At 42.6% G+C, this 26401-nt stretch overlaps 2 protein-coding genes across 2 annotated transcripts in view; one reads left to right on the top strand and one right to left on the bottom strand.

Moving 5' to 3' along the window:
* fxn (frataxin) overlaps positions 1–26401 on the bottom strand; it is a 162588-nt gene that overhangs the window by 23940 nt on the left and 112247 nt on the right. The gene's annotated exons all lie outside the window — the stretch shown is intronic.
* LOC127602247 (amyloid-beta A4 precursor protein-binding family A member 1-like) overlaps positions 20792–26401 on the top strand; it is a 50074-nt gene continuing 44464 nt past the window's right edge. Inside the window, exon 1 of the mRNA XM_052068280.1 lies at positions 20792–20988. Within this exon, the coding sequence (XP_051924240.1) occupies positions 20902–20988 (87 nt within the window). The 5' untranslated portion in view covers positions 20792–20901. The remainder of the gene's footprint in view (positions 20989–26401) is intronic.

Here is a 26401-nt window from a genome sequence, read left to right as displayed (position 1 = left end):
TACGTCACCGGAAGTTGTTAGCGCTCAGCAGTTTGCAATTGCAGCTTGTCAGAGTTTGCTTCTTGTACAATTCACCGAGGGCCCGAGCAAAGAATAGGAATCTAGGAGGGCCCAGGGAAGCACTTTAAAACAGTACGTGTTAGCTACGATAGTTAACAGGCTGCAAAAGTGCGTGGCATGCCTCTGTTTCAGGCTGTTTCTCATCATGGCGTGTGTGTGTGTGTGTGTGTGTGTGTGTGTGTGTGTGTGCGCGTGTGTGTGTGCTTGGGTGCGTGTGTGCGCGTGCGTGCGCCGGTAAGGGTAGATCCCGGGAGGTTAGTTGATCGAAAAGTAGATCTTTGATCCAAAAAGTTTGGGCACCCCTGTTCTAGTGTGACCACACAAACGTGAAGACCGTGCAAAAATAACTAAATAAAAGACACCACTGTTACAGAAAGGCTTTACACGCTATTTAAATGACCGATCGCGAACGGAACAAACCGTTATTGAAACTAACTGTGATGCGCTCTTTACACGTTGTACTGTCAGTTGCAGCCCCGCCCCTTTTAAAGCGCCAGATAAAGTCATCGATGTGGGTTTCCCTGGATGGATTTTGTTTGATTTCTTTATGATTTTTGCGGTCCTCTGGCCCACTTTATACCTGTGGACGAAGGATTAGAGCACGGGTGTCCAAACTTTTTGCCAAGGGGGCCAGATTTTATGTGGTAAAATGTCGGGGGGCCGACCTTGGCTGACATTCTTTACATTGAACAACAATATTGTTCAACAAATTTTAGTAAGCCAGTCTGTTTCACATTTCCATTTTAATTTTAATTTCAACAATCTTAAGAATTTCTTTTGGTTCATTTGAAACAGGTATATCACATGCAACTGCTTATTCACTTGACTTTTTCTTAAACAGAAGTCTCCTGAGTGCAAATTGATTGATTTGAAACATAAAATGTATCACCATGACTTTTCAATAGTCACAAAACCTTTGACTCGAACAACAGGGAAATGAACAAGTAATACACATATCCACAACTGCAAGGATCATTTGAAATATGACATATCAGTCAATATGAACACGGAGTGATGTCTTGTTAACTCGTGAGTGATGCCCTCTAGTGTCTAAATGCTATTACTCATTTAGTGAATGCTATTACTCATTTAGCCACTAGAGGGAAGCAGTACTCTATGAAACATCACTCACCAGTCTACGAGACCTCAGTCAATGCAACACGTGTTCCATTGCGCCCAACCTGCGGGCCAGACGGCACTGATTTTATGACAGGGGCCGAGGGCCGGATGAAATTCGACTGCGGGCCGGATTTGGCCCCCTGGCCGGACTTTGGACATGCCTGGATTAGAGGCTCTAATCCCTCGTTGTGTCCAACGGGCCCCAAGCCGGTCCTCGAGGCCAAGGACCGGCTCGAGGAACACATCACTGGTTAGGGGTGTCATAATGTCAAAAGACATGGATTTTGGATGGAATAAAGGTGCACATTTGTCTCCATCCAAAACGGTTATCAGAATCAGAATCATCTTTAGTGGCCAAGTATGTAGAACACACAAGGAATGTGTCTCCTGTATAACACGCTGCATTAGTATCATCGTAAACAAGGACATGACAAATAGGTATGCAAGGTGTTGAGGAATGGGAGCTGTCAATTTGCTCTTGGCCCTTCCTTGGTTACAGATTCTTTTATCTCTCTATAAGGTGGAAGAAGACCCAACACCACGTAGTCTTTTCTTCAGTTTATCGCAACACAACACGAATCGATTCGGGCTCCTGTGAGTCTCAGATTTCATCAGGAAGCCCCGAGCAACTACAGTCACACGTACATATAGGCATAGTATGTTAATTATGTTAAGTAGGGGCGGGCAGTCCTTCCCTGTATGTAAAAACCTGAAACAAAGAAAGTCAAGCAAAGTTCAATGTTGGCATTTTGACAAAGTGCAGACCATATCTGCTGGTTCACAGACCTTGAGACTAGGTTTACTCCTCGAAGGCACTTGGCAGCCTTCAGGGACTTTTACGAAGTGGGAGGCGGAAAGAAGATAGCCAGGGGGCTGTTAATCACTCAAGGGGAATTAGGGCCCCAACTTCACCCTACACTCTTTGTTTTAAGTACAAGCAAATGTTCAGGACAGAGACTAGTGTCAATAGTTCTCATAGCAAGATGAAATTCATCAACAATGTTCTACTACTACTTCTAGCGGAATAATTCCTTAACAATCCCTCTCTTGATCACAATTAATATTGTGATCACAAAACTTCGGTGTCAAAGCGGAACAACCAATTCTGTCTTGTGCAAAGCATCATCAAACAATCTACAGCCAGAAATAACCGTCTCAGTGAAGCCTGACATCAGTGCCCACATTAGTAGAGAAATAGAGACCAAAATAACCAGTATAATCAGGAAGATATGTTATTAGTTCTGGGCCCCCTGAGAACTTTGTCTTGGTTTCACGTCCAGTCGTCCTTCTGAATGTCACTTTGAAGTTGGAGACGCTTCTTGGGGCTGACGCATTCCTTCTCGGTAGACAGCATGATGGGTCCTTTCTGTCACTCTGCGTGGTCCCATTCATCTCGGCTGGTGCCACTTCCGCTGTAGGACCCCCAGATACACATGCTCGGGATACGTCTGTGGTCTCGGGGTGGTCACCCAGGAGTCTCGTCCGCTCCTGAAAATAGGAGACGAGAACACTCAATGACTCCTTGTCTGCTTCATGGGGAATCGTTTGTTGAAGAGCCCCCGGGTCCATGGATTGCCATGGAGCGGGGAACTCCTGGTCACGTCCCATCTTAAAAGGTGTGAGACCCGTGGTGGACTTAACGGTGGACCTCATGGTGAAAGCGCAAGTGGTAGCGCCTCATCCCAATCCGATTTCTCTGAGGTCATCACCATCTGAGTTTTTGATATAAGCCTCTGATACGTTGGTTCGAGCTTACCTTGAATTGCAGATGAAAAAACCCATGCCTCCCGAATTGGAGTCTTCAATTTAGTTGCCGACAGGACTGGACGTCCATCAATTTCATGCCGATACAAACCAGTCTCATCCCTGGCCACCCGGTTAGTTCTTCTCCTCCGGGATACCCTCTCTTGGTCTGAAATAAGGTTGTTAGTTTGGAAAACATACAATTTCCCATTTTTGATTCCACTTCCATCACTAAAGATCAAGTCGTCTTCTGCTGTCTCTTTAGTCATCTAGTCTGCTTTGTCATTACTTACTTTTACGTGGGAAAAGTCCTAATATGTGTCCTGCATTTAATAACTACTTCTTTTGGTTTTAGCAGAGCCTCTCTAAGTTTTTGTTTATTTGTTTTTTCTTCACTATGTTGAATCGATGTTCCTGTGGCAGTTTTTAAATTTTTTATTGTAAACATTTGCCTCATGCTGCCGCATATCTGATGCATGCTGAATGTTTTTGTTCAATTGGGTCCGATTGCCTGCTGACGTATGTCCAAATTCATCAAAATTAGTATTTTACTTCCCTGTTGTTCACGTTCCTGCCATTCACATTCCCCTCTCTTTTCTGAAAAAGAACTACAGAAACAGAATCTTCTTTTTCAGAAACATCTAAGTAAATCAGCTAGACCAGGCCGCACAAAAGAAACCGGCATCGCTGTACCTTCTGATGTGTTCACTCTCCCCAAAAATATAAAGGCAGTGCGCATTGTAATTTTCACATGCGATAGTTCGAAACCGCAAAAAGCCAAACGTCAAAGGAGCCACCACATGGCATCCAAACAACAAATCTTAGATGATGCATTACTATACCGAATAAGCACAACGCCATCCGTAGGTCGGAAAGAGTAGAGTAGCTGTTTAAGCACTTGGATAAAAATTCAAGAAGACAAAATCGAATACGTGGGGCAACCGAGTGTGGTAAAATTTAACTCCAAGGTGAGAGAATGAGAAAATTCCCTAGACGATTCTGAAAGTGGTATATGGAAAAAACCTTAGCAAAATTGATTACAAAAAAGGTGTACGAATGAGAATTTTTGGATATTTGAGTAGACGGCAAAAAAGTATGAGCGGCGCGGCCATGTCAGGCCTAGATACCAGTCAATGAGATGAGATCCTCTGACAGGTCCACTCTGGCTGCCACACCCTTCAGGACCTACAATAATTGAGGAGGAGGGAACATTAAACAAATTGCCTTGTGTTTCACCCAACCAGGCCATGCGATAAATTTCAATCTCTAGTTTGTCAAAAGCATTGTGCAGTGGGAAGGACCGATCAGCGGATGGTAAGGTCATATGGAGGAAGTCTAAGGAGACCAAAGCCGATACTGTTGGAAGACAGAGTTCAGTGGTGGGTCATCGGCTGACTTTAGCAATAGTCAGTCTTGTATCAGCCTGCATTGGGAGCGAGCGTAGTCTAGCATGTTCAAGTTCATGACAGTCTTTCAGTGAGGCCAGCAGTGATCCCTATCGTTGGGGATTCGGGTACCCATGGAGCAGATGGGTATTGTCCATTTGGAGGTGCCGTATCCTGTCATTGTTGTTGGTTTTGCGGAGGAGGAGTCAGAGCTTGTTGATCATAGCCTGATTGATGAACAGGTGGGTGCCGGCGGTGCGGGCATTTCCTTGTCCAATGATTCACATCACCACAAATGAAACAGCCAGCTTGGCTCCCGTGACTTCCTCGTCCACGCCCACCTTCCCGTCTCAGACCTCCCCCCAGCCATGCGTCTCGGCCCTGCCTTGTGGGCAGGCCGTAATGTTGAGGAGTGGCTTGGAGCTGCGGTGTGGGTGTGATCAGCCGCGGTGGAGCCTGTTGAGAGACACTGATTGACATTTGATTAGATCTCCCAAGTTTCTCTTTTTTGCGTGCATTACTGGAGGCTCTCTTAGCCTCTTGTACTTGTGGATTCAAAAAGTTGTTCTGTAGCTCGGATGTTTTCTCAGTCTCTTCCTCGGCTCTCATTCGAGATTGCTGCACATAATATAGGAAATGAGTTCGCCAATTCACGTCATCTGAAGTGGGGAGAGTGGGAGAGTTAGTCATCATTTTCTGCACATCAGACGGACAACCCCCCAGCACTGCTTGCCTGAACAAAGCCTGATTCAATGGATGACTATTGGGGTCCTGTCCTGTGACAGTCACCCAAGCATCCATACAATTAACCAAATTAGTCATTGGGTGTACCTCAGATAGCAATTCAAACGGCAGTTGTTGTGAAGGACCCCATGTTGTTGGATAAATGGAACTCAGCGCGTCTGATTTTCTATCATTCAACCTAGTCAATTTGCAAGAGACTATTCCCTCTAAAAGGTCCGTAATCTCTTTGGGTAAATACTTACTCTTAAGCCAGTCTATCGCCCACAACTGTATGTCATAGTCAATTTTAGGCAAATCCAGCAACATTTGCCTCGTCAATTCAGTCTCCTTAGTTACAAAAGTGGTTGCATCCCTACACTCATGCTCTCATTATCCTGTGTAATTTGCATACATTTTTCTACATTTTTACCAATTGTTTATGAACCACCCTGGGCAGATCAGGGGGAAGCTTGGCACACAAGGGATTCAGGTGGGGGCCAGTCAAATGGCCAGTATGCCTTACCCCCCTTCCTGTATGTTTGTGCTTACAGACTTGCCTGTGGAGCCTACACAATGATTAAAGTGCCCCTCTGTTAAGACGTTTATAAATTTTTTTTTTTTTTTAATTCACTCAATATCTGTAACCCTCACAACAGTGTCTGCGATTGTGATGAATATAGACACGTTTTCGTGTGTATGGTGAGCTCAGGTCTCTCTGCCTGCAGATTGACCTTCCGCTCCAATTTCTTCTGCCTTGTCTATGTACAAGTGACCACTCGGCGCCTGTAATGAGGTCATAATTTTAGCGCTCGTCACCTCATGCGGTGAAGGAGGCATCCTCGCTGCCTTGTTTATCATAACTTTGTCGAGTCACTTTGGTTATATATTTTTTTTCTTTTTCCAATGTCGAAGGCAGTGGTCAAACTGCCCATGAAATGCAATATATAGAAGAACCTCTACTTGTCAACTTGACCCTCTCTTGTCCCCTCACATATCAGCCACATCATATTATTATCTTAGAAACATCCACCGGCTCTGCTCTTTTCTCACTCCTCACATTCAAAGCCATCCATAATCTAGCCCCTCCATACCTATCTGACCTCATCCACATTCCTACACTTGTCCGCTCTTTTCGTTCCTACTCCTCTCTTCTTTTCTCTGCCTCCCCTGCTCGTCTTGTCACCATGGGAAACAGAGCCTTCAGTCGATCTGCTCCCCAGCTCTGGAACACACTCCCCGCTGACCTTCGTAATACAGACTCATTAACACATTTTAAAATCCGCCTCAAAACACATCTGTTTGGACAAGCCTATTCACGCGGACCATAGAGCCATTATTCTTTCTGTTGTTGTATTTTTTTCTTATTTTATTTGATGTTGATCTTAACATTGTATTCGTGATTTTAACTGCTTGTTGTAAGGTGTCCTTGAGTTCATAGAAAGACCCCCACAAATAAAATTATCATTATTATTATAATATTATTATTATAGCTCAAATTGAATACACTTAGTTTTTTCTTTTTATATTTCAAACTATTGTCTTATTCTTACAATTTATTCTTAGGACCTTATTTTCTCGCTTTACTTACCCCTCTGCGCAGTGCATTCGCCCTTTTCTCTCTCTGCGCAATGCATTCGCCTTCCTTTCTTTCCTACTTACCACCAGACGGTATTTCAACCGTTTTCTTGCCTTCAGGCGTTCCGTCCACCTTACAGTTCACCATGTTTTTATCATACTCACCGTCCAATATACTCCCTTATGGACCGTGTGACGTCACGTAATTCTCCAATTGTAACAATGGAGCTGTCCCTAACTTGCCCTAAATATACAGCTGTTTACTCAGACCGCGATCTCCATTCGTCAGTCCTACAATTTATCAGCATCCAGAATAATAAAAATTACCTGGACCTGCCTCAGCAATTAACCACTAATTTTTTAAATGCCTACGAACTCAGACCGCGATCTCCATTCGTCAGTCCTACAATTTATCAGCATCCAGAATAATAAAAATTACCTGGACCTGCCTCAGCAATTAACCACTAATTTTTTAAATGCCTACGAACTCAGACCGCGATCTCCATTCGTCAGTCCTACAATTTATCAGCATCCAGAATAATAAAAATTACCTGGCTCCCATTCCTCAACAAAGGACATTTCGTAATGTAAGTGAACCGTAGTGCGGTGGTACCACCCAGTGACAACTGTGAGACAATGTGCAAAGTATCAAGCACAGCTAAAGTGAACAGTGGTAGAATACAATACTATGACAGTTTGTACAGTTGGTGCAGAAAATCATTGAACCATTTTAGAGTGACCAGTAGCAGTATTTGTAGTACAAAAAGAGTGACTATGTCAGTGACTGTTTAGGGAGTTAATGGCTAGAGGGAAGAAGCTGTTTAAGTGTCTACTGGATTCGGTGCGCATGGAACTGTACGCCTGCCTGAGGGGAGTAGCTGGAAAAGGTGGTGGGCAGGGTGCGGGGGATCCAGGAGGATTTTCTTGTCTTGATTCTTGTAGTGTGCAAGTCCTCAAGAGTGGGTAGGGCGGTGCCAATGATGTTTTCCGCCGTCCTAACTGTCCGTTGAAGTTGGATTTTGTCCTTTTTTGTGGCGGCCCCAAACCAAACTGTGATGGAAGAACACAGGATGGATTCGATGACTGTCGTGGAGAACTGTCGTAGCACCTCCTGTGGCAGGCCATGCTTCCTGAGCAGCCTCAAGAAGTACATCCTCTGCTGGGCCCTTTTCAGGATGGAGATGGTGTTGACTTCCCACTTCATGTCCTGGGAGACTATGATTCCCAGGAACTTGAAGGTCTGGACAGTTGACACAGGGCAGTTGGATAGTGTGAGGGGCAACTGTGGAGCCACTTGTTGGCGGTACGCAGACTCGTCGCCGTCTTTGATGAGACAGATGACCGTGGTGTCATCCGCGAACTTTATGAATTTGACAGCTGGATTTGTTGAGGTGCAATCGTTTGTGTAGAGGGAGAAGAGCAGTGGAGAGAGGACACATCCCTGTGGGGCTCCAGTGCTGGTGGTGCGTGTTGATGATGTTGTTGCTCCCAGTCTCACCTGTTGTGTCCGTCCCGTCAGGAAGCTGAGGATCCACTGGCAGATCGTAGGGGACACACAGAGGTGGAGAAGATTGGGGTTGAGGAGTTCCAGGATGATGGTGTTGAACGAAGAGCTGAAATCCACAAACAGAATCCTTGCGTAGGTCCCTGTGCTGTCGAGGTGCTCGAGGATGTAGTGCAGACCTATGTTGACTGCGTCTTCCACAGACCTGTTTGCCCGGTTGGCAAACTGGAGAGGGTCCAGCAGGGGTCCGGTGACGTTCTTTAGGTGGTTCAGCACAAGGCGTTCAAAGGACTTCATGACCACAGACGTCAGGGCGACAGGCCTATAGTTATTGTGTGATACTGAATGCGCTTTGTAGAACGCTATCCAGTCAGCAAAATTGGTCTGTCCCAGCCCTGGGGCAGACAAGGCACGTACACTCGGCCTGCATAACTCAATGAATGACGGTCCTGCAGTGGCCCACGTCTGGCATCCATGATGTGGGCCGCATTAGGCCCAGATCTGAGCCGCATTATATAACCATATCTGACCCTACTCCGGCCCTACATTGGGCCAAAACAGGTTACTGATATCAGCCTTAATTTAACCTTAACTCAGCCACATCTTTCATGAGCCATATTTGATCCACATTTTAAAAAAGTCTCAAAAACGACTGTTATAAAAATATGTTTTTTGTCATAATTTATGAAACTCACATATAACTCCACATACACTGGAAAAATGCACTTTCTTTATTTAACAGTGACCACAAAGTCCAAATTGGGATGCAGCTTACTCTTGAACGGCATTTTTCTATCCATCAAATTGTTGTGCTCTCCATGCTCTCCTTCCTGTCGCCATCCCAATCTGGAGCCAGATGTTTTTTGATTGTGACATCAATTTCCTGGTCTGAGGCCCAAAATGTTTGGCTGTTAGGTCTCACAGCGGCTGTAAAAACTGTAAGAAAACATGGATGGACAGTGTGTTAGGAAAACAAACATTTGTACATGTCATGAACAATGAATGGTCAGTAAAAATAACCCTTCAAATTTCTTAAACTAGGTGTGACACTTTGGGGTGGAATATTTGCCACCAAAAACTAAACGTGAATAATAGTTAATAATAGTTTATACTGAATTTCAATTACATAAATTGAAGTTAAGTGGCTTGGATAATAGGATTGGATAGGAAAAGTTTATCCTATCCTATTGTCGAATGTACTGTATGTGGATATTGGATGGGATTTGTATATTTTACTCTGAATCATTAACTAACTGAATCTGAATTGCACAACCTGAATTTGAAAGGACAGACTTTTTTTCTTTGAAACTGTATTTGATCCTCACTGAAAATTTAATTCTGTTTATTTTCATATTCAGTCTTACAAATACAAAACTTCATTTCAACGTCAGATTTTGTTTTTGAATTGAGGTAATACGTTTTAAATTAACTTTATGGTCAAATATGAAGTATCCGGTTTGTATTGCAGAAAACTGAATCAAAATTAAGTGTGTGTGTGTGTGATGAATGGAATTCCGCATAGGTGTGCAAATGTGAAAAAAAAATTGAAACTGCATTTAAGGGTGGCTCAATACTGGCTGGCCAGATACAGGCCGGAGTTATAAATTGATTTCTGGCCCAAATACTTAACTCCACAACTGGCACCATCTTGAGCTGAGCGAAGTGACATGGAACCAGTGGTTCAGCCTAAGACTCTGAGACAGTGAGTACAACCAGAGATCCACAAGATGAGGGAATTGTTAAAGAAATGAGAGACTTCATGCAATATTCTAAACGTAGAGAGGAAATGTTGATTGAACAGATCAATGAGTTAAGAGATCAGATGCACACTAGGAAGCAAGGCCGGACATTCAAGTCAACATTATCCTTCTCCAAAACCACAGGCCCAAACTCCTGACCCACCGAATATTTAGGCCGACAAACCTTCCTTCGGCACAAGGAACTCCAACTCAGGGTTACCTACCATATGCCCATTCTCCACACTTTCAAGTGTCAGTAAGTAAAACTGCAATTCCCAGAAAATCAGAACTCAGAATCCCAGATCTTAAAAGAATAGCTAAAACCTGGGGGTGGAGGCATGATAAGTGGGCTGACAGAGTGACCTTATTGACTGGAAGGGTTAGAGATTCTGGTCTCTTTATGAATACATCAGTTAAACCCCAGTGGATCGAAAAAAGACGTCATGGACGAAACTGCTGTTGTGTAGAAATATATATATTTGGACAGAAAGAGATAAGAGAAACATACAGATTGAAAGAGAGCGTGTCCGTCCGACCTCGAGCGTGGCGTCCTCTCAACTAACTAGCTTCACTGTTGTTGTGGCTAGGCTATATGAGCTTGTGTGGTAGATCAAAGCTCTTTGATGTGTAAAGTCCGTTGTGTCAGTGCTGATTGATTGAGTCAAAAGTCACGTGCGTGCGTACATGTCCACGCTGACGCACACACAACAGAGAGCAGTGGATTATTGACTGCTGAGTCGCGCTCGAGGGGCATCGCTACTGGGTACTTGAAGCATATACTGGCATGGATGAAGAGCAGGCAGAGTCCGATGATGCTATTAAAGTGGCAGTGTTACTCAAATACAATGTTACTGAAGAAACATATTGACAGAGGTTTGGCAGCACCATCGTTCCCTTGGGGTAGACTGTCAGAGAAAGTTATAATTGACTAAAAGGACTGTACAGGAGGTGGATGCGCCCGGACCATGGTAGCAAGGACCAGATTGGAGAAGTTGTCATTGTTGTTTGTTTATTGAACATACAAAACACACAATACAACAACAAATTGACAAAAGTGAAGGCAAGCTAAATTGTAAAAAGGAAAGGAAAAAAGTCATCATCACAATTCAATGTTCAAAGGAGTAGGAAGATGTCACATTTCGGTTTTTCGGTCTGGCCAGCAGGTGGCAGGAGCGGTCTCCCTAGCACACCTGCTGGCAATCATTAATCAATAGAGACACTATTTAAGGTCTCCTACGTTCTACACCTGTTGTGGGAGTATTGTTTATGGCATTGCTTACCTCATTGCTCATTGACTAGTGGCTTTTGACCTCGTCGTGTTTTCGCGTGTAGTCTCAGTACCAAGTTTGTGTGTAAGTACCATTTTGTTTTGATGATCTGGCTTTTCTTGTGTGTACAAAGTGTTACATTGTTTTTCGTTCGTAGTTTGTGGGCTTTACTTTCCTTTTCTTGCTATTTTGTGCAAGCACCTTTTGTTAGTCGTTTTTGATTTACCTCCTGGTCCTCATTGTGGACTAGCGCTTTATATTCTCGCTTATTTTCGGTTCGATTTGGACATTAAATTGTCTTTACATCGGAGACCTTGTTTTTGTCTACGTTTTTTGGATCCCCCTCCCTAACTCGGTTTACCCGAGTCCGTAACAGAAGAAGTAAGAAACTTAGCTAGTCCTACCCCTTGTTATTTAGCAACATTTGAGTTGATCCTTTGTCAATACAAAAATAAAGGAAAAATCAACATATCATCAAATGCTTTTATCCTTACGTGTACTGTACTTATACATATATATATGTATACAGCTCTCGGTTTCTATATACATGCTCACTCTTGCGTATTTTTATATAAATATTGTCATTCATAATAAATGCTACATTTCATGAATACATTTAATAAGTTGATCAATGTAATTCTGATGTATTATGTTATAGATATATCAAATTTATCAGCGTAACTCTGATTTGTGTAGTTTTTTTTGTACTGATCTTTTGAATTTGTTTTTGAACTCGACAAGCGATTTACTCATTTTCAGGTCTGTTTCGAAATTATTCCACAGATTGACACCTATTACTGATACACTCCTTTGCTTGATGTTTGTTCTTGTTTTGGATTTTTTGTATTGGTTAGTACCCCTTAAATTATAACAACTTTCTCTAATTTCAAAAAGCTTCTGGATGTTTTAGCAAAGGAGGTTATTATGTACTTTGTCCATTTAAAAGTCAACCAGGTCATAAAATTTCATTGTGTTTAATGTGATGAATAGTGGATTCGTGGGTTCTGTATATTTAGATGTATTGATTATTCTGATTGCTCTTTTTGTAGTTGTAAAACAGGTAGTGTGTTTCTTTTGCAAGCGTTTCCCCATATTTCCACACAGTAGGTCACATATGGAAATAATAATGAGTAGTATAATGTGTACAAAAATCTTTTATTTAACACATCCTTAATTTTGTGGAGGATCCCTATAGTTTGGGATATTTTTTTTTAACGTTGTCTATGTGTGGCTTCCAGGATAGTTTAGTATCTATTACTAATCCAAGAAACGTATTTTCATAAAAACTCGTTCGATTTCAATTGAGTTTACCTTTATTTTAACTTCGTGTTTGATTGGTCTCGTGCCAAAAAAACAACTAACTTAGATTTTTTTTTCAAATTAGTGATAATTTATTCCTGTCGAAAATTTAAATTTGTTTAATTCATTTTCCACATTTTTCAGGAGTTGTTTCATATTTTCTTTAGAGCAATAGAAAGTTGTATCATCAGCGAATAGGACACATTTGAATTGTTTTGAGGCACGACAGATATCATTTATATACAAGATGAATAGTTTTGGTCCAAGCACAGACCCCTGAGAAACTCCATGGGTAATCTGCAGTAGGTTCGATTTTTTTTATTGTTGAACTGTACATACTGATATCTGTTTTCTAAACAACTGTCAATCCATCTATATGCTATGCCTCCAATACTACATCTCTCAAATTTATTCTATTATAATTATTCTATTGTATCAAAAGCTTTTTTTTAGAACTTGAAAAATCCCATCACTAAATTCTTTGTTGTCTATATTAGTGGTTATTGCTTCCACAAGCTCCATTAATGCCATTGAGGTAGTTCTTTTTTTTCTCTGAAGCCATATTGATTTTCACTTAATAACACATATTTATCTATGAAGTAATCAAGTCAGCAAGAAAATAGTTTTTTCTAATATTTTTAAGAATTGTAGCAGTGATATTGTTTGCACTGAGCATGCGCGCTTTGCACACAGCACACGCTTTGCACAGACAGTGGACAGCATGAAGGCAAATGAATTAAGGCGTCACTTAAAGACATTACACTCCAATTCCGTTGATAAGATAAGAGGTTTTTTTCCAGCGAAAACGTGCCGAATATTGCCAACAACCATCCCGTTTTGTGACTGCAACTTGTATTAATCCAGACATCATCTTTGTTTTTTGTTTTTTTTAAATCTGCACAAATTATTTTATATATTTTAGTTTTGCAGGTTAAAGGTTTTTTAAGATTGTGCTCCTGCGTTTATGTTTCTGATCAGTTTGAATGCATCGTTATTTATTGATTTTATCTACTGGTAATTTTATTTTTCTGTATCGGGGGTTCTGGCGGGGGGGGGGGGGGGGGGGTGACCACAAGCATCATTCTGTGGTCCCCCCTCCGAGCGTCGATTACGCAGTCGCGCCGAGTCGCCAACGTGAAAGGTGGAAACATAGTGCGTGATTTAACATTTTAGTCGGACCCTTTAGTGCGCTGCGCTACTTAAAAATGAGCGGGAAAGTGAGAAGCAGTCCGCAGAGAAGGAAATTACCACGACACGAGTGCTATTTGCGAGTGCGTGTGCGTGTGTGCGCGCGCGCGTGTGTGACTGTGTGAGCGAGTGTGTGTGTGTGTGTGTGTGTGTGTTTGTGTGTGTGCGCGCGCGTGTGTCTGTGTGTGTGTGTAACTTTTTAGTCTCCCTTTTTATTTTAATTTTTATTTAACAGGATCAATATATAAGACATTGCCTCTTAAAATTTGGATAATTATATGCATGTAAAATATCTAGCTTCAGTGTATTTGCAATTTTTGTCCCCGGCAGGCTGGTACCATATCATCCCCTGGCTTGAATACAGTAAATATTCCCATCCCCGGAATTCTATGGAAAGGAATATCCTTCACCCGAAACAAAAAACCTATGCCTCAACATTTTGACTACGATATTACGTGTTACCGGAACGTGCGTAAGCGGAAATTCCACTATCCGTAACCCGGATGGAGGTGTAATGCCGCGGGAGCTTAAATAAACGCAACGCCCATCCGATGTGATGGAAAAGACACAAGGCTGAAAAAGTTTTCACTTCGCGTTTTTTGATCATCAGATTCTAAACGACGACGAGTTTTTATTGCCGTGCGTTTTACTGTAATTGTGAATGATTTTAACTTTATTCACTTACGTCCTGTAGAACGCGGCACTAGCTTAAAAGCAGCACCCACTCGACACGACTGAAGAAACGTGTTTGCTTTGCCGTTTTCATTCATCAGATTTGAAACAAAGATGTGTAAGTGACTTTTTATTGCAGTGTGTTTTACTGTAATTGCGAAAGATTTTAACTTTATTCACTTACGTCGTGTAGATCATCGCATCGAAACGTAGAAGAACTGTAACGACTGGAGCGGAGCGAGTGAAATGCATCCGTTTGAGCGAGGCTGGACACAAAGTTAAAAAGATCCAGCAGACACTTGGAGTCGGAAAGATGCAAATCTACGGAACTTTAAAAAACAAGGCATCGATTCAACTCCTGATGACAAGCCACCGTCCAACAAGGAAGCAATGCAAATGGCAACAAAAATCCTTCAGTATGCACAAGAATTACAAGACATTGGTGATCAACGGGACAGTTACTTGCAACTAGCAAGAAAACTGTATGACTCGCAGGCAAACATTGTCAGAAACCAAAGAATGCTTCCAACAAAACAATCCAAAATACACATTTTTTTCCCAAGACAGAAATAAATTACATTAAATTACTGTATGTATGTATTTTGCTGTTGTGATTTTTTTGGGATATACCTGCATTGCAGTTTTTGTTATATGGACAGTATATTTTTGTATTTTATTGATTGTGTTGTTACACGTGTATTTTGTCAACATACTTGCAGGTTCATAAAGGACATGTACCATGCTCATTTCTCAAATGAGGAATTTCTGTTATCAGGACAACTTGGACAGCGCAAACACAAGTTCGTACTTGAGAACATTTACTGTTTATCAACAGATGGACACGGCGTATTGTTAGGCTTGCAGACATTTTAGCCCTCCCAATGCTGTTTTTTTCTCATCACTGTAATGTTATGACTACAGTTTCAAAGTTTGAAGAAATAAAAAGTGAAGTAGGATTTCAAATCTGTCTTTTTAGCCCTGGGTTGAATGTGCCCCCCCCATCAAAACTCCTGGCCCCAGATCGTTAATCTAAGGATTTTATTTTACTTTTGAATTTCAGATGCACTTTAACTCTTTTCTGTTACAGTTCACAAAGCTATTCTTTGTTGTAAGTTGGTCCATATTTCTTTTTTATTCTCTTATACGCTAATAAGGATATAGTGTTATGCAGAGGTGTACTTATAACAATTTTATAGACAAATGATACTACAAATAATTATAGTCACGAGGGAGGTGGGGGTGCGAAATGCTTTCTTCTTCTTAGGGGGGGGGGGATTACAGAAAATAATTGAGAACCACTGGTTTAAGTTGAGCTTGAAAGCTGCGATGGAATGTTGGGTTCTGAGTCTGATTTCTATGCGTGGGTTGTTGATTTATTTTTTCTATCAAAATAATTATAAAAGACTGCAAAGACCAGTAGATGACCACTTATGTCAGTGATAAGAAGTCCACTTTCCAATTTATGGTCAATCTTATTTATAAATATTTTATCTGAACCTTAATCTCCTTGTCATTTCTTTTCCAGTTTTGTTCCACCAACGACTGCTGAATGATCCGACCTCATACTCAAATCCAAGCCCACCACTTGCCAGCCTAATCCCCTCCCTTCATCCCTTGTTAAATCCTGCCTTCCTTCTGTGCTTCCTCTCATATCTGCTATTATCCACTCCTCACTCTCTTCTGGTATTGTCCCATCACTCCTCAAAACCGCTGCTATCACCCCCAAACTGAAAAAACATGGCTCTGACCCCAACAACTTTGATAACCTCCGCCCCATCTCCAACCTTCCATTTATCTCGAAAATCCTTGAAAAAACTGTTGCTGCTCAACTCCACTCCCACCTGTCCCTTCACTCTCTCTATGAACCCTTTCAGACCGGCTTCCGCCCCCGCCACAGCACAGAGACGGCCCTAATCCGTATTGTAAATGATCTCCTCATAGTATCTGACTCCGGTTTAGTCTCCATCCTCATCCTCTTAGACTTGAGCGCTGCCTTTGACACAATCTCTCACCCTATCCTCCTCAATAGACTCTCCTCCATTGGTCTCTCTCACACTCCCCTCAGTTGGTTCAACTCCCTCCCCAGTCACCACAGGTGTACCACAGGGATCTGTCCTCGGTCCCCTTCTCTTCATCATCTACCTCCTGCCTCTTGGCCATATCCTACGCAAATTTAATATCCACTTTCACTGCTTTGCTGATGACACCCAGCTCTACCTCTCCTGCAAGCCAAACTCCATACTCCCACCCCCCTCCCTCACCTCTTGCCTCTCCGAACTCAAAACATGGTTCACAATAAACTTTCTTAAATTAAATGCTAGTAAAACTGAAGTCCTCCTTCTTGGCACCAAATCCACTTTATCCAAAGTAAACAGTTTTTCCTTCAACATTGACAGTTCCCTAGTGTCCTCCTCCCCCCAGGTTAAGAGTCTGGGTGTCATCCTGGATAGCATGCTCACCTTCCACTCACATATCAACACCATCACCCGCACTGCTTATTTCCACCTCCGCAATATTACCAGACTTCGCCCTTCCCTCACCCCCCGCACCACTGCTATTCTTGTCCACAGTCTTGTCACACCCCGCCTTGATTACTGCAACGCTCTCCTCTTCGGCCGACCTCAAAAGTCCCTTCATAAAATCAGGCTGGTTCAAAACGCCTCAGCGCGTATCATTACAAAAACATCTTCCCAGCAGCACATCGCCCCCGTTCTCCAACAGCTCCACTGGCTCCCTGTTCAACATCGCATCAATTACAAACTGCTTCTATATACATATATGGCCATCCACAACCTGGCCCCTCCTTACCTATCCGACCTTCTCCAGGTGCATATCCCCTCTCGCTCCCTCAGATCCTCGTCCTCCCTCCGCCTGTCAGTGCCCCCTGCCCGACTGAGCACTATGGGAGCCAGAGCCTTCAGTCACGCTGCTCCAAAGCTCTGGAACAACCTACCTCCGGACCTTCAAAACGGCACACCTCTTTCCACTTTCAAGTCCCGTCTAAAAACACACATGTTCAGGATTGCCTACAACACATAGCTTTTCCATTTCCTATGTTTTTATGATTTTATGTCCTGTTTTTATATAATCTCGTTTACAAATTTTTACATTGTATTTTCTTATTGTCTGTATAGTGTCCTTGGGTGGCATTAAACGTGCTTTTAAATCAAATGCATTATTATATTAATATTATCTATTCATGTGGCCGTATCTACTGTTATTCTACTGGGTTTCAGGATATCTGGGAAAAGACTGTTGCTATACATAGTATTTATGAAGTCAATTGTTTTTTATGTCCATTTGGGTTGAATAAGTCGATGTTAAAGTCTGCGTTGCAGGGACGAAAAAAAGCAGATAATTTGATTTAATTTGACTTTTTATTTGGTCTCTCATAGGAGAAACTTGTCTCGGAGGACATGCCCTCCTTGCTACTCCATGCATTGAACAATACATACACATATGCTACACCACATACATTGGACAATACATACAGTGATAAGTCCTATAGATAAGTTCTGAGAAAGAACTTATCTCTCGGGCCGCAAGTGGCTGGCTCAATGTGGCTCCCGGGCTTTCAAGTAACAAACGTCGAAAATTTCTCGGCGGTGGCACTGCCATTCAAACAACGGCGCAAAATACACAGAATTTACTATGTCAGCCTATCATCAATCCCGTTACTTGATTGAGATACAGGGAAACCAATCAGATAACAACTGAATCACTGCTTATGCGCAAACAATGGTGCTCAGAGCTTAGCGCTAAACTAGTAAGCGAATTACCTCAGATTTTAGGGCAGGGGTGCCCAACACATCAATTGCGATTGACCGGAAGCCAACGGACTGGTCCCAAGTCGAGCGCGAGCGTTCCATAGCGCTAACTATGAGCATCGAAGACTTCGAAGCGTCCCGAGGCTGTCTTCAAAAGTTCGTTGCACGACATCAGCTGAGCAATGCTGTCATGTGTGGTGATCGAGACAAGGTAAATTTAGAGACAGTGAGTGAGAGGAAAGAAAAGCCTCAAGGTCTCTTACTCGTCTCATTTTGCAGCCTATTTCTAACTTTTGGCCCGGCCCTCCACAATATTTTCTGCTTCTCATTTGGCCCCCCCGAGAAAATAATTGCCCACCCTAAACAGTCACTGACGTAGTCACTCTTCTTGTACAACAAATACTGCTACTGGTCACTCTAAAATGGTTCAATGATTTTCTGCACCAACTGTACAAACTGTCATTGTATTGTATTCTACCACTTTAGCTCTGCTTGATACTTTGCACATTGTGTCATAGTTGTCACTGGGTGGTACCACCGCACTACGGTTCACTTACATTATGAAATGTCCTTCCATATCTATTTGTCATGTCCTTATTTACGATGATACTAATGCAGTGTGTTATACCGTAGACAAATTCCTTGTGTGTTCTACATACTTGCCCAATAAAGATGAATCTGATTCTGATGTCCCAAATACCGTATTTTCACGACCATTCGCCGCACCGTATGGTTGGGTGCAGTCTCATTAATGGGTGCTATTTCTGTATTTTACACATGGACAACACGCACTGTATCATTGGCCGCAGTTTTAAAGTGGTAAAACATACGCCAGCTTAAACATACGGCATGCATGCGCGCATGCTAAAAACACGTTAGCTTGAAGCATACGGTAGCATGCCAAGACATACAGATACAAGCTAAAAACACATTTTTAAAAAGGCAGCGGAAGCAAAACTGAGTTCCGTTGTATTGTATTGTATTTAGTAGTTGTATTTAGCCATCGTACAGTGTACTCACGTTTTTCGATCAATCATCAGCCAGAAATCCAAAGTCCTCATCCTCTGTAACAGAATCGAACAATTGTGCAAGTACCAGTAATCCATCAAAACGCCGTGTTCCCTCTCGTTGTCAGAGTCACTCTCATTGCCATGTGGATCCACAGAAATGTGCCGGTTTTGCCAAAAACTCGAACAACAGTGTTTTTGTGGATTTTCCCCAAATCAGATTTTTCTGGCTATTCCTGAATGGGTCAGGCATAGAGTTCATGTTTTAAAAATAACTTTTCCAAGAGATTGCATCAATTTGTCTTGAAATTGTGGTGCGTCAGCTAAAGATGTTCAAGTTATGAAATAAAAGCAATGTTTTTTTTTTCATCCAACGGTGTTGCAATGGTAGTGTGCAGCTGCAGCAGCTCCCTGATTCAGGATAAGCGGTATTGCGTGTTTCACCAAAATCTACCAAAGGTTGGAGGCATTTGAACCAGCCTACGACCTACAAAAAGTCTTTGTCGAAAGTCAAAAGAAAATTGGCTCCCATTTTTAATTTCCTTGCAAATTTTCCCTAATTTTTGCAGCAATTCCTCACATTATTTTCTGTCATGCCCCAAGGAAGAAGAAAACATCTCATCACCCCCCCCCCCTCCATGCGACTATAAATAGTATAATTTGTCAATAAAATTGTTATCAGTACACCTCTGCATAACACTGTATTCTTATTGACCTTTAAGAGAATAAGATAAGAAATATGGACCAACTTACAACAAAGAATAGCGTTATTAACTGTAACAGAGAAGATTGAAAGTGCATCTGAAATTCAAAAATAAAATTAAATCCTTAATTAAACTGTAAAGATTTTTGACTGACCATGTCAAACCATATGGTACTGAAAAATAAAATTACATAAAATCAATAAATAATGCATTCAAACTGTTCACCAACATTAACTCAGAAGCACAATGTTAAAAATGCAAAACAAAAATATATAAAATAAGTTTTTTTTTAAATCAAAGATGTCTGGAATAATGGCTACAATGAGCACGTTTTGCAATGCACAGCTTTCCGAAGCGAGGTTTGAAGCAGGACACAGCAACTCTCAGCTCCTGCTTAATGTGTAGCCGGGACCTGTATTTTAGTTTGTGAAAGTAGCAGTCAGAAAGCGGCATGATTGTTGACAATATTCGGCACGTTTTCACTGAAAAAACTCAAGCGGCTTATCAGCCTGATTGGGGTGTAATGTCTTTAAGTGACGCCTTCATTTATTTGGCTTCATGCTGTCCGCTACCAACACTTTTTGGACACAGTACGCACACCGATCGTTCCTCGTCTGCTACCGTAGTCACGGTGAAGCCAAGCGCTACACACGCCTCGTCATTTTTCCTCCCTTCGAATGCTCCCTGCGCAAACTCTGCGAATGAGAGCGCCACTGCCCCCTAACGGAGTGGAGGTGCAACTGCACTTCATTCTAGGACAGTAAAAAAAAGAGATATCTAAATTAAAAAACAATTTTAAGCATGTTCCCCGAGGTCAAACGCACCCCCCTTGACGGAGCTTTGCGCCCCCCCCCGCGGGGGGGCCACCCCACTATTTGAGAAACACTGCCCTAGCTCCTCGCAGTAAGTTATTAATTATGGATGAGAGGCAGAGGAGGTCACAAGGATATAAGTTGAATTATTCAGGACGGATCTAATAACAGAATGACTGAGACTGGTCTGAGTTGTAAGAGGACATGATTCTTTGATGAAGGCGAGACCCAATTGTTGCCTCCTATGCACACACAGTGTGTTCACGCTGCTGTTGGACAGTCATTTACCGTGGACATCTGCTAAAGTTGGCAGGGTTTGGACATTTATTCACAGCCATGGAAAACTTTTGGATGGACCAAGTTGAGAAGCATGAAGAGGCCGAAACCAGGCAGCAACAGACTCATCACCGTGATACAAAAGAGGTTGGGAGAGTTTCTGCTGGTACTTTCATTTTAATTAAAGTCAATTTATGGCTCAGTTTGATGAACAAGTCAAACTGGTTTATTTAGTACCTCTGTACAGCAATAGATGTGCTGTACAGAGCTCAGAAGACCATACTGATATTGTACATACTTTTGTGCCTTCGACTGAGAAAGCACTGCCATCAAATGCTACCAAGCAATTAGTAGCAGTTCTGAGGACAACTAAGAAAGAAGCCCATATTATTCATGCTTATACTTATTATCAAAAGATATGTACTGTATGTTTTTCTTTTATTCTGATGCACCCCCCACAAAAAAATAAAAAATACACCCGCATTATTAAATTGAGAAATCAAAAAATGAATATCGGCCCCATTACTTATTATACAGTATATATATACTCAAGTTTGAAAAAAGACTTTTTGAACACTTAATTAATTTTTAGACGGAAAATAATTACAGTACATATGAAACAATTATCAGAATATATTTGGAGAAAAAGCATGTTAATTTGCCTCATTCAAATCTTAATATCTGAACATTTGAATATGTAAACTAAAGTGCAATCACATTCGTAAATGAATGGCTTCTGGCTTTTGAAATGTAAATTACATCATAAGTTCTGCTCAGCTTTCTTCTCTTTTCTTTCTTACCGCAATTTTTTATTTTTCTTCTTTGTGCTACCGCTATTTTTATTCTTCGTGATAGGGGTTCACTTTGGCCTGGGGAGTCAAGTTCAGCATTCGCTTCAATATCTGGCGCCATCTAGCGTCGTGAATGGGTATAATGTCTAGACCCCAAATATAAGACGAACCCCACTTTTTCAGTCTTATTTCAATGCAAAAAACACCGTCGTATATTCGGGCCAATACGGTATATATATATATATATATATATATATATATATATATATCTGTCAAACGATTAAAATATTTAATCTAATTAAAAATGCAACTGTCATAATTAACTCAAATGGACTAAAAAATTAATCGTGATTACTCACACATTTTTTATCGTTTCTGAATTTCCTTTTACATTTTTTGTCCTATTTTCCCCCCATTTTAATGCTCTCATCAACATGGAATCATGAATCAGTTTTCTATGTGCCAAATGCAAATATTTACTGAAATAACAATTTTGATTTTCAAATTTACATGAACATTTTTCACTTGGAGCAGTTATTCACACATAATCTCTCACACAATATTACTGTCCATCAACAACAGTGAAAACAATATTTTGTCACACAGCAGCTGCTTTAACAGCTTTTTTTTTTAAAATAAAATCAAAACAGAGCAATATATCATTATAAAGTGCAGATCTAAGGTAAACTAGTACTCAGCCTATAGTAGATTTAAACCATGGTTGCATACTTCGTTTTTCTCAAGTTGACTTTGAACACAGCAGTCTGTTTCTGTATGTTTGTTGAATAATAACGAGACACCGGACACCAGTGTTCATTATGTGCCACTGTATTCAAAACTGCCCGCCGTACAAAAAAAGTGCACGCACTTCCCCCGTGCTGCTGGGGCAAACCATTCTGAAAAGGGTGGGGGTCACTCCCCCTAACACAGTCAGGCTATGTTGATTGTGTTGGTCCTTCTTGTGCAGAAGTTTCTCTACAGTTTTTGTGTAGAACTCATTTCGAATGACTACACTTGGTTAGATGACAACACTGGAGACGTTTTATTTTCGTTAGGCCGCTACCACTGTCAGACAAACAGAGAAACTCAACCCGCTTTATTTATATGGACGCAGAACACTGTAACCTTCCACACAAAATAGTTCCAAACAAGTAACAATTGTGTCATTTGCATACATCGTATACCTGTATGATACAGAGAGAGAGAACAGATAACTTTGGTCTTATCAGTGGAGCAATCGGGCAACTTTTTAAAAGTAAACTTTCCATTCATAAACTCTCTAAGTATCCGTTTTCGGTGTCTCGTGGCTGGCAAAACAGACATGGGCGTGGACTTCTGCAGCCCGCTTGTTGTTTTGTTCTGGTGTATCTATAGAACAACGTAACATCCGCTTGTGACATGTGCCGCGTTAATCTCGCGAGAAAAAATTTAATTCCGTTAAAATTCATTTAATTTAATGCCAATAAAAACGCACTAAACTGACAGCTCTAATTATATATATATATATATATATATATATATATATATATATATATAGCGCGGCTGGATAGCTCAGTTGGTAAGGCATCGGTTTGGCATACGGGAGACGGTGGTTCGAATCCCGCTTGGGGCAAAAAATGAGCACATAACACCATCCAGTGTGGGTCCTTGGGCAAGATCCTTCACGCTAATGCCTACCTCATACAATGATGAGAGACAATAAAACGAATGACATGCCGGCTCAGACGTCGCCCGGCCAAACAATGTCTGCGTCAGGTGCTGGGGAACCAGCACCTGAATGGGCTACTGAAACAAAGCGGAGATGGGCGAGAGGCGATAACATGGCTCTGTTGGAATGCTACTACTCAAGCAACCCTAGTCAGAGGGGTTACATGCAGAGAATGTGGGCTAAATGGTTACTTTGAAACCCACAGTCACAGTTGACCACGAAACAACTAGTAGCTCAGTGTTCCAACATCCACAAACGGCAACTGCTGTCAAAACTTGAGATTGATGAGGTACAACGCAGGTTCCATGGCAAAGGGCCCCAGGCTGCCAGATCAGAGGTCATACAAGAGATTGGGAGGCAAGCCCCAATGAATGCAGATGATGAGATTGGGTGGCCAGCCCCAATGAATGAAATACTGAGCGAGGCAGCAACTGACCTGAAAGCTAAGATCATGGCGAGAATGACAGCTGGGCAACCTAGGAACCGATTACAACGGCTATGTGAAGTACCATCTGAAAGTCTCATGGAAAATGTGAATGCAGCACTGAGGGCGATCCCTACCGTAACGATCACAGAAACCAATGAGCTGATATACGCTTCACCATCAGTGATCCTGGAGACTCTGGGGTATAAGAGCAACCATGGAAGCCTTGAGATACGTTACCCACCATGGAAAAGACGGTTGGAGGCCAAGATCAAGGCGGCCCGGAAAGATGTGAGTCAATTGACGGAGGCCCAGAGAGGTGTGATGAAAAGGCCGATACCCGAGAGGTACATCCAGATGACCATACCTGAAGCACTCGAAACTGCCAAACAAAGACTCCAAGCCTTGTCCAGTCGCCTAAAGCGGTACACGAAAGAGAATGAGGCCAGACGAATAAACAGGCTGTTCGCAACACAACCTGTGAAAGTGTATGCTCAGTGGCAGGGTCCTAACAACAGAGCTGACCCACCAAGACTGGAAACTGAAAGGTACTGGAAAGGCATATGGGAGAAGGAGGTTGCACATAACAGCAGTGCACAATGGCTGGTGACCATGAGAGAGGAGCACAGCAACCTCCCTGAACAGAACCCAGTTACCATAACAGTGGCAGACATACAGGAAAGAGTCTCAGATATGAAGAACTGGACAGCACCAGGCCTGGACATGGTCCACACCTACTGGCTAAAGAAACTCACAGCACTCCATGAGCGCCTAGCAGTACAAATGAACCAGCTGCTGAGGGATGGGACTCACCCAGAATGGCTAACCGAAGGGCGAACGATCCTGATCATGAAGGATCCTTCGAAGGGTGCAGTTCCATCCAACTATCGGCCAATAACCTGTCTCTCCACAACATGGAAGCTCATGTCAGGCATCATTGCGGCTAAAATAAGTGGACACATGGATCAATACATGAGCGAAGCACAGAAGGGCATTGGTAGAGATACTAGAGGAGCCAAACATCAACTCCCGGTTGACAGAACAGTCGCACAAGACTGCAGGTCCCGACGTACCAACCTGTGCACAGCTTGGATTGATTACAAGAAAGCCTATGACTCGATGCCACATACATGGATCGCTGAATGCTTGAAGTTGTATAAGGTGAACAGGACCCTAAGAGCCTTCGTTGCGAACTCGATGAGGATGTGGAAAACCACACTTGAAGCCAATGGCAAGCCACTTACCCAAGTGTCCATCAAATGTGGCATATACCAAGGTGATGCACTCTCCCCACTGCTGTTCTGCATAGGACTGAACCCCCTAAGCCAAGTAATCACCAAGACAGGCTATGGATACTGCCTCAGAAATGGAGCTACAATCAGTCACCTCCTCTACATGGATGACATAAAGCTGTATGCTAAGAGCGAAAGGGACATAGATTCCCTGATCCACACAACCAGGATCTACAGCAGCGACATCGGGATGTCATTCGGGCTTGAGAAATGTAGTCGGATGGTGACTCAGAGAGGAAAGGTAGTCCGCACTGAAGGGGTCTCACTCCCAGAAGGAACAATAGCAAACATGGAGGACAGCTACAAGTACCTTGGTATACCACAAGCCAATGGCAACCTCGAACTGGCAACAAGGAAAGCGGCTACGGCCAAATACCTCCAGCGAGTGAGGCAAGTCCTAAGAAGCCAGCTCAATGGCAAGAATAAGACCCGGGCAATAAACAGCTATGCCCTCCCAATGATCAGATACCCTGCAGGAATAATAAGGTGGCCAAAGGAAGAGATTCAGACCATGGACGTTAAGACCCGAAAGCTCCTAACCATGCATGGAGGGTTCCATCCCAAATCCAGCACCCTGAGACTGTACGCAAGCCGAAACGAAGGAGGCTGGGGACTAGTGAGTGTGAGAGCCACTGTCCAGGATGAAACATCCAAGCTCGATGAATACATCAAGGAGAAGGCTCCAACGGATGACGTACTCAGAGAATGTCTCAGACAATGGGGAACAGAAGATGAGGCGCTGGAAGAGGGACCATCATGGGAGGACAAGCCCCTACACGGGATGTACCACCGGACCATAACTGAAGTGGCTGATCTCAAGAAGTCTTATCAGTGGCTAGAGAGGGCTGGCCTGAAGGACAGCACAGAGGCACTCATCCTGGCTGCTCAGGAACAGGCCTTGAGCACCAGAGCCATCGAGGCCCAGATATACCACACCAGACAAGACCCAAGGTGTAGGTTGTGCAAAGAGGCACCTGAGACGATCCAACACATAACTGCAGGGTGTAAGATGCTGGCAGGGCAAGCCTACATGGAACGCCATAACCAGGTGGCTGGCATAGTCTACCGAAACATCTGTGCGGAGTATGGACTGGAAACCCCAAGGTCAAAATGGGAAACACCTCCGAAGGTGGTGGAGAATGACAGAGCGAAGATCCTGTGGGACTTCCAGATGAGGATTTTTTAAAAATATATATATATATAAAATCCTCGTCTCACCCCCCCTCGGGTGGTGTCCGTCCCTCATTCAGCTCGGGTCCTCTACCAGAGGCCAGGAAGCTTGAGGTTTCTGCGCAGTATCCTTGCTGTTCCCAGCACTGCACATTTCTGGACTGAGATGTCCAAT

The sequence above is a fragment of the Hippocampus zosterae genome, chromosome 6 (assembly GCF_025434085.1).
Source record: "Hippocampus zosterae strain Florida chromosome 6, ASM2543408v3, whole genome shotgun sequence".
Taxonomy (NCBI): domain Eukaryota; kingdom Metazoa; phylum Chordata; class Actinopteri; order Syngnathiformes; family Syngnathidae; genus Hippocampus; species Hippocampus zosterae.
The sequence above is the reverse complement of the archived record's forward strand: the minus strand, read 5'-3'. Positions and strand labels throughout refer to the sequence as shown.